This window comes from Astatotilapia calliptera, chromosome 16, assembly GCF_964374335.1.
Source record: "Astatotilapia calliptera chromosome 16, fAstCal68.1, whole genome shotgun sequence".
Classification (NCBI taxonomy): Eukaryota; Metazoa; Chordata; class Actinopteri; order Cichliformes; family Cichlidae; genus Astatotilapia; species Astatotilapia calliptera.
Genome location: NC_137437.1, coordinates 22,114,929 through 22,123,966, shown reverse-complemented (window position 1 = coordinate 22,123,966; position 9,038 = coordinate 22,114,929). Strand labels below are relative to the sequence as shown.

Below are 9,038 nucleotides of genomic sequence, written 5' to 3'. Positions count from 1 at the left end.
TTTGAAGGAAACGCTTGGAGATGAAACACTATGCACCACATTTAAGAGGAGGAAAGCTCCTATTACAGCTCCTGCAAATGTTTCCTACGATATACTGTGCAGGACACATACAGTACACACACTGCATATAGAAAAAGAAAAACATCCTCCTCAGAGTCAGGCACTACAATTCTGAGGAGTGCTTTGAGTGGATATTCAGATTAAGTGCTACGACCATCCTTATGCAATGATATCATCTTCATCAAGACCGTGCAGTAAAAATACACTTAACATGTAATAACTATGACTTGAGTGAAAGAATTAGCACTTAATGTGTCAGTGATCCCTCTTTGCATTACTCAGTGAACTTGTGAATGCATTTAGACAGAGGAACTGTTGGTACGGTTAGTAATGCTTTTTTCATTTATTCAACAGTTGTTACATTGTAAGTCTCGTGCCTCTGCTTTGAAAAGAATGCAATGTAAAGTAGTTGAGAAAATAAATACACATACAGCACACACAGAGATATAACTTAGTACCGATGATAAAAAAGTAAAGTCCCTGCTCAATATTGTATTTCGCACAAACAACATTGAGCCGAACAGTCAGTGTGTTTCAATAAACAAAACAGTATTGCACTTGAAGATACAAATCCATTAAGTGTTTTGCCTACACTTGCAGACAGACCACAGTCCTGTCCTTCAAACTGCACATTGATTTATTATAACCATGTAGTCACTTGGGGTCACAGGTGAAGAGAAGGCCTCCGACACCCATGAGAAAGTTGGACATGTCCACTTTGGAATGTGTTCACTGCAAGAATTCAGTCCATCGCTTGTCGAAGAATCTCCTCATCCTGTGGCCGGCTCGTCCGATTTCAGAGTCATCTTCGTTAAATCTCTCACAGTTATCGAAAACCAGGTTCACGTCGATGATGAATGTCTCCAAGTTTAAATACCTGTAATGATTAGAAATGGGTTTAATTTCAACTCATGAGCACTGTCCGAGTCATAAAATGTAAAATTAGGAATAAGATATGTTATGAAAACATCCTAAAAACTACAACACCACATACTGGTTACTGGTTAGCTTCTCCTTGATGGTGGAGAAGTCCATCGGTTTCTTGATGACTTTTCTGTATCCAGGAACAGCTCTGTGGTTGACTGGGGTGAGAAAAGGCCAGGCATCCTGATGGGCCTCCAGCTCAGCCAGCAGCACTCTGCAGGGAACAAAGAGCAGACACAGCTGAGCTTTTTGCATTGCAAATATATGACTTTTCACTACAACGGTCTGATTTGTTTACCCTTTAGTGATTTAAAATGTGAATTCTATTATAAAAATGTGTCACAGGAGCCTAATAATTTTAAACAATGACATAAGCTATATTATCAAGCTTCTAGGATCTAATTGCACAGTAAGTATATGCATGTGCGTACCGGCATATTCCCAGCTCATCTTTGTGCGTTTTGGCTTTTTTTGCACAGTAGATGGGGCTGTCAAATTTGGCCTGGGAGCTGGGTGGGCTGTTGTCTGCTTTCCTCTTTTTGACCTCCTTGGTACCTTTCTTTGGCACATTGTTGCTTCTGGCATCCTCCTCACTGATGAGCTCTCCATCCACAGATGGCTTAATGCTTCGTTTTCCCTCGACGCTTTCCTTCCCTCCTCCAGCTGTTCGGCTCTGCTGCTTCCTACTATGAGGGTATTGACCGCTTTCCTGTATGAAAGAACACGCAGAGGACTGTGGAGCCACATTAAACATCACACAGGTAGATAGATATGAACAGAGAGCTGAAAAATGAATAGCAAAAAACCCAGAACAACAACACACACACACAAAAGAATATTGGCTCTATGATCAATCCCTCAGGGGACACTGATGTACCTTTGACTCACAAGCTGGACAAAACCAGTCCCCATCAGGCACTGTATTGATCTTGGGTTTATGGCAGTAAGTGTGGCAGCCTCTATCACAGCCATCACAGAGTAAGAGCAGCTCTTCATTATCTCCTTTTTGACAGAACTGGCAGTGCTGGAAACAACAGCAACAAACGGTGCAGGAAAATGAGCATCCCTCTTTAAAAATTGTAATAGATTACCCCAACTGGTTTAATTAAAGCTAAAACAGATTAGTGAGATACTGAAAAAGATTATAAAAAATAGTGATTTATTGTGAATGAGATATATAACTGCTACCAAATCTTTCCTGCATTTAAACCTTCTCCAGAGCTTTAACCAGCTATCTGTGCCATCCTGCGTTGGTATCCTTGACTGTTTTTAAGAAGGCTTGTATATTTTTAAATTAGTTTTCATGAAACTGAATGAGAAGCTATGCAGCTTATAAGACTGCATGGTGACTCTTATTATATGCGATCAAATAAGGTAAACAAATCTGTGATGAAGAGAGAGAGAGAAACGTGCAGTGAAAGCAGGTGACACTAACCACTTTCATGATGGCTCGTTCCCAGGCAATGGATTTCTGCAGCTGCTGAATGCAGAGTGACAGCTGAGCTGAGCTGCGGACTTGACCGAGGGATTTGCGCCACAGTCTCATCCCAGGAGCCACCTCCTCCTCACTGCTTAAAAGGTCACGGAAAGTAAGACCACTTGTAAGATTAACTGAGAAACATGAGAACAAGTCAATTGTACAAAAAAAAAAAAAAAAAAAAAAAAAAAGAGTTGCAAGTTCTTCTTTCTGGTGTCCTGAATCTTGCATTGTTATTTTCTACTTCTAATACAAAGACAGGCAAGGTGGCCTGTGTCTGACAAGTGGTATTTTAAGATCTCGTAAAGTACCTTCGCTCAATGTTCCTCTCAAGTTCTGCCAGCCTAGTAACCGCTATGTCAAGGGGATTGTTGGGCCGCCGCACCATAGAGCCAGGAACATCTTCTTGACTGGCGTCTCTCTCTCTTTTGTTTTCCTGAGCCAGGGAAGAGAAGGGCTTGTGCTCATGATAGACCAGATCCTTACTGTCAGACTGGGGCTCAGGGTGCATCCAACCCTGACAGAGATATCAGGGAAATATGGCCATCACAACACCTTATTTTATTCACACAGGTATATATATTAAAGAAAATTTCAATGGCCTTTCCGAGGAAATAATTAGAATAAACACTGAGGTTTTCTAAACAGCTGAAATGCTCGTCACTACCTTGACCTGCAGGCTGGCGGAGATGACTTTCCTCTCCAGAGCTTCAACCTGTCGCAGCAGGCGAATGTCCACCTCCATGGCCTTCTCCTCAACACACCAGCTCTCCACTGCCTCCTTGCTTACCTCCTGCTTTTCCATCCCTGTCACACCAATAGCTGCCACCAAATATGTATGAAAACATTAAAGCAAACTGCTTTCTAAGGAACGCTTTTAAAAAAGAAATTCCATAGCCAAATGTGTCACATCACATTAAAAACTCAAATAACAATACTTTTAAAAATCATGAAATGCTGAATGTCTGCCGACTCTCAAAGGAAATGTGAACCCACCATCTTTGCTGTTCTCACAGAGCTTGGTCATATGCTCCATATTTTTTTGGATCTGTTTCTGCAAGGCCTTCTCTCTGATGCCCCGGCAATGGAGGGTCTTGACCAGACTGTGCAGGTTCTCCATGTCAGACACACTCCACCAGCCATGCAGCATTTCTGGAAACACACACAAATTGGAGAAGTGACTGTGCTTTTCAATTTTAGCAACATTTGTTTGTTCGACTGACAATCGCCACGGCATATTCTGTTGCTGTCTGGGCAATAGATATGTTCAGTCCAGCATATCTGATTTGTGCATACCGGCAGCGTGCCGTTCTTACCCTCTGGGATGGGCCGAGGATAAGGGTAGTCTTGGGTTTTGGCCCCCTCTATGGCAGCATATGAGGCACAAGTGGACTTGTCACTTGGGGACTCTGAGGTCTCGCACTTGTTGATAGAGTTATTTTCCAGAAAAGAGGCCTCATTTCCATGACCCTCTGCATGCTGTGAAGCTAGATCCACCATAGGGGGTAGAGGTGTGCCAGAGAAGGGCAGGCTGGGACTTGCCACTGAGCTAGACATGTCATGCTGTGTCAGTCTGCCTTCATGAATGCCAGACTTTACTTGCTGAGAATAAAAATGCATACACTCAGAATTATGATCAGATTACAGTTTTATTCCAATGCCACATGCATGGTCCAACAAAGGAAAAATTGTGATGTAATATGGACTAATTCTTGCAACACTTATCAGCGCTCTAAAAACTCATGAACTGATCCTTCTATCTGAGATGGAGATGCATTATTGTTATCCACCAACCTGAAAGATAGGCAATTCTGTGTTACTGATCCCAGGAGTAGTGTTGTAGCTATCTGTAGCTGAGGGATTAGTGGAGAGGAAAGAGGGGGATTTGGTTCTGATGGGTTGTGGAGAAGATGAGGAAACTGGTGGACTGGAACCAGAGGTCACTGAGGACTCGTCGCAGGGAGAGCGAGGAAATAGGCTAAACCACTGGCTGCTTTTTTCAGTCAGTGTCTTGGACAGCTGGTCATAATGAAGGCTGGACTGAGGACTCTGGGTCACCCAGTGAATGCTTTTCAGCTGAGTAGCACTGAGCAGAAATGGCACCGCAGTGTCCAATTTATCCATCAGACCCTGCTGAGTAGGGACTATCTGTGAGGCAGGATACGAAGGATAAGAAGCCGTGGTGGGGACTTTAAAAGAATGACTATTCTGTGTATTGATGTCTGAATCTTGACCCATTTTGCCTACTTCTAGAAGTTTGCTGAGCTTAGATAAAGAGCCAGGTTTTTGGAGGAAGAGATTGTCTTTGTCCTGCTGGCTAGCTGTATCATTGTCTGTGCTCTGTGTGGAGCTGGAGACCACCGGATTTGTCTGTTCCAACTGCTCCCCTTTTACTCTGATCACCTCAGTAGCCCACTGTCTTCTTCTCTCCTCCTCCTCCACTTCACAGCCTAAGTAACATAAAATGAAAACAATGTTAAAAACAAAAAAGAAATCAGTAAGGATTTTGATCCTAAACACACTAAACAACGACCAAAGGAGACATTGGTTTTGTTTTGCACCTTCACTGCTCTCAGTGCCTTCAACAAAAATGCCACTGCACTGTGGAAGGACCCAGTAGCGCCGCTTGTATCTGTCCTGGCCAATCATCACAGAGCGCAGTAAGTGGGAGGAGTCAAACAGCTTCTGTCTAATCTGACTCTGTTGCTAGAGAGACACAAAGTTCAGGAAGTTATTAACCCACTCACACAGAACCTGGGAGTGGTAACAGAGAGAAAAAACATTATGAAGGCCACATTTTACTACACTAAGCACACAAAATTCCAATTGCATGTGTGAATTTCAACAGGACTCTTCTAATTTGTAACCACAAACCAAGTGTACAGGGAGACCCATGTTCCTATAGGAAACTAAAGGCTAATTTATGAAAATTGTTTTGTTGCTCAGTACTTATCTTACTAACAGAGTTTTGCTTATGAGTCATTGCTGTGTTAAGTTTGAATCACTGAACATGTTTGCAGTTCAGTGGTCGATGCTGTGCACTTCATGCTGGTTTGTTATAATAGATCCTCATATTACATTTTATTTCTGGCAAACAAATCAGTCAAAATATGAGAATAAAATGCATCATGTGACTATTAAGTACTCAAAATAATAATCTGTAAATTGTAACCAATTATTTCCTGCGTTCACCTAGTAGCATTTCAACCATTCAGTGTAGTTAAATGCTACCTTGATGTGTGCACATCTTTTTATTATTATTTTTCTACCACTCCTGGGTACTTTACATTTATGAGTAATTCTTGAGATTGGGGTTTCATTTACCTTGTATGTTTTCTCAATCTGTTTCTCAAGTTCCTCGATGCTGGCAGAGCGTACACTGTCATCCTACATGGAAAAAAAAAGTGGACTATTGCCATAATCAGCACAGATTTAGTCAGAGGCTCAAGTTAACAGCATTATGTTTCCACTGACCTCCTCTTCACATATGTCTGTTTTCTTTCCTCTTTTTCCACCTGCTTCTTCTTCCTCCTCCTCCTCATCATCTCTTTGGTCTTCACTGTCATCGTCCTCATCTTCCTCTTCTTCACTGTCCCCTTCTTTCCTCTTGGATTTGTTTTGAACACTGACGAGCACAAAGGCATGGTTGTTCTCTCCTGCCCAACTGTTGTCTTTCTTCCCCGTCTTCTTGGTGTGGATACTCCTCAGTCTTTCAAAAAAGGAAAAAAAAAAAAGAAGAAAAAAAAAACAACATAGGAAAAAAGTAAGTGCTGGTCACAAAATGTCCAAGTGCATGCACAAGAATCTTTGAACAACAGCCGAAATCACGTATACTTACTTCCGAAGCTTTCCCTCAACAACCCACTTATCCTTCCTCAGGTTGGTCATATAATCTATGTTTTTGTCGATCTCACTGAAAAACATAAAAAATAAAAAATAAAAAAAAATGTCGAAACCGACATTTCGGTGACCTTTTTGTGCAAGAGGATGAGGCATTTTCAATGCATTGCAGTGTGCACCAGATGTGCTTCAAAGTGTAGAGCTAATAAAAAATTGATGCCACGTAGTTTGATGCAACCTTGTGAAACTGTCAATCAGGCCACGATTTGTCATATTCCTTTTAATACTTCAGCTATTTCATTAAAACTGAAGACTCCATGAATAAAACAAGCCTGAATGTTCCACTCTCAGGCACAGAAAGAAAATTAACACACACTCGTCTGGCTGAGTGTTGCGACACAAACAACCTGCTGCTTAACACTGAGAAGACCAAGGAGCTCATCGTGGACTACAGGAGGAATGCTGACCCACGTCCACCCATCTACATTAAGGGGACGGCTGTGGAGCGTGTGAGCAGCTTCAAGTTCCTGGGAGTTCACATCTCCGAGGATCTCATCTGGACGACCAACTGCTCCAAGCTGGTCAAGAAGGCTCATCAGCGCCTCTTCTTCTTGAGGACTCTGAGGAAGAACCACCTGTCCTCAGACATCCAGGTGAACTTCTATCGCTGTACCATCGAGAGCATCCTGACCAACTGTATAACAGTCTGGTATGGGAACTGCTCTGCCTCAGACCGGAAGGCGTTGCAGAGGGTCGTGAAAACTGCCCAATGCATCGCCGGAGCACCGCTTCCTGTAGATGTCCTTTATGGCAGGAAGTGGTGCTCCGGCGATGCATTGCCATAAAGGACATCTACAGGAAGCGGTGTCTGAAAAGGGCTGGGACAATCATCAAAGACCCCAGTCACCCATCACATGGACTCTTCACCCTCCTGCCCTCTGGGAGGCGCTACAGGAGCCTCCGTACTAAGACCACCAGGTACCGGAACAGCTTCTTCCCCACAGCTGTCAGACTCCTGAACTCTGCCTCCTGACATCTGACCCACGTTAACACATGGACTGGACATACACACACCCACAACCACCTACACACACAATGGACAACTGTACCCTCAAACACACAATAATAACATGCATATACAGCCTGTACATACTTACAGTTATAGCATATTCATAACATACATAAGTAACCTACATACTTCATACCATGTACATTATAACATACCATAATAGACCCATTTCTATAATATACTCACATATCGATATTATTGCTAATATATATTTGTAATATATCTATATCATGGCTAAAGCACTTCTGGATGGATGCAAACTGCATTTCGTTGCCTTGTACCTGTGACATGTGCAATGACAATAAAGTTGAATTCTATTCTATTCTATTCTATAAGATGCAAACCCTTAAAGGAAGCATTTACTTCAATGGTTATTAAGTTTACTATTTATGATTATTTTTTTTAGGTGGGGTGAAATGAAAACACTGACATCATGAATTTCAGTTGGAGGCAGGGCACTCACCTGATCACAACCTTACTGCAGCAAAGCTCATTTACCAGGAATGCTAAAACAGAGGCCTTCTGTGACGGACTGTGGGCTTGGAAAGGCTTAGTCCTGAGACTAAAAGCCAGCATGGCCACCTCTTTCTGTTCAGAGTGACCCTCCATGTAGATCTGCAGAATCTCAGACACATTGTCCCGGTTGATCTCCACATTAGTCAAGTGGTCCCCCAAGATGGTTTTGCTCTTTAAAAAAAATGAAATAAAAACAAAATCAGTAAGCTTACATGAGACTTCCTTTTTATGTTCTGTAGCCTTACGCAAAAAAAAAAAAAAAAAAAAAAAAAAAAAAAAAATCACAATATTGTAGGTGTCTGATAGAAAACTGTCCTTTCAAGCAATTATCCCTTCCTGATGTTAAGTGCTTAAGTGTCTCACAGGATGTGTCACATCTGGGATGTGCAGATTATTAAGTCACACTCTGTATATCTCTCTTGGCATGCACACAACAGCTTCTTAGGAGAACATTTAAGTACAGTCAATCAAAGAAATGTTTATATCCAACTACACAATAATGTGGAATGGTCTGGGGAGGAATTAAATTTGTGATTTAAAACTAAAATGGGGCATAAGTACAATAATTACCCACCTAAAGACTTTAGATCTCTGAAGTTAAAAACACATATGGAGCAAATAGCTTGGGTCTTGTTTACAAGGTAAGCTGCTGCCAACATTTCCTTATACATTTATACGTGTCTACTGTCACTGCTGTCAATTCTTTAGTTATTACAGCTCACTCAGCATTGTAATAACCAAATCAGTGAGAATGCAATATTTAAAAATCAGAAACACCACATTTTAAAGGGACACAGTAGCATGTCTGTGCTGTATGTCTGTGTGTGTTATTTACACCACAGGAAGCGTTTACACTTCCAAAAATCCAAACTGCAATTACAACAACAGATTCACCTTGTGACCTGCAGGTACCCCAGGATCACACACAGCTGCAGAGAGCATGGTCACCAACAGGTCCTGGACCTTTTCCATATTTTCCGCAATGTTCAGTAACCCTTCTTGAAGGTCACCTATAGTGAGCGGGTCTGAATTTAAATCCAGTCCCAGCACCTTTCCAAAGCTGTGCAGAAACTGCAAAACCATCAGGCAGTTAGAGAAGGTGCTTCCTGCTAATACCAGACCAGGGATACGGGACAACTCTGGAAGAGGCTG

At 42.0% G+C, this 9,038-nt stretch overlaps 1 protein-coding gene across 14 annotated transcripts in view; it reads right to left on the bottom strand.

Moving 5' to 3' along the window:
• Positions 1 to 379: 379 nt before the first annotated feature.
• LOC113007391 (bromodomain adjacent to zinc finger domain protein 2B) overlaps positions 380 to 9,038 on the bottom strand; it is a 54,138-nt gene continuing 45,479 nt past the window's right edge. For 12 of the 14 annotated variants that reach the window (XM_026143902.2, XM_026143903.2, XM_026143904.2 and 9 more), the window contains 16 exons: positions 8,781 to 9,035; positions 7,834 to 8,057; positions 6,300 to 6,374; positions 5,936 to 6,170; positions 5,786 to 5,848; positions 5,023 to 5,167; positions 4,256 to 4,911; positions 3,778 to 4,063; positions 3,458 to 3,613; positions 3,129 to 3,283; positions 2,773 to 2,978; positions 2,420 to 2,555; positions 1,862 to 2,008; positions 1,416 to 1,693; positions 1,055 to 1,198; positions 380 to 937 (listed from right to left, as the gene is read on the bottom strand). In XM_026143902.2, coding sequence (XP_025999687.2) covers positions 790 to 937; positions 1,055 to 1,198; positions 1,416 to 1,693; positions 1,862 to 2,008; positions 2,420 to 2,555; positions 2,773 to 2,978; positions 3,129 to 3,283; positions 3,458 to 3,613; positions 3,778 to 4,063; positions 4,256 to 4,911; positions 5,023 to 5,167; positions 5,786 to 5,848; positions 5,936 to 6,170; positions 6,300 to 6,374; positions 7,834 to 8,057; positions 8,781 to 9,035 — 3,309 coding nt within the window. In that variant the 3' untranslated portion in view covers positions 380 to 789. The remainder of the gene's footprint in view (positions 938 to 1,054; positions 1,199 to 1,415; positions 1,694 to 1,861; positions 2,009 to 2,419; positions 2,556 to 2,772; positions 2,979 to 3,128; positions 3,284 to 3,457; positions 3,614 to 3,777; positions 4,064 to 4,255; positions 4,912 to 5,022; positions 5,168 to 5,785; positions 5,849 to 5,935; positions 6,171 to 6,299; positions 6,375 to 7,833; positions 8,058 to 8,780; positions 9,036 to 9,038) is intronic. The other 2 variants (XM_080290926.1, XM_080290918.1) reach the window with 2 other exon arrangements.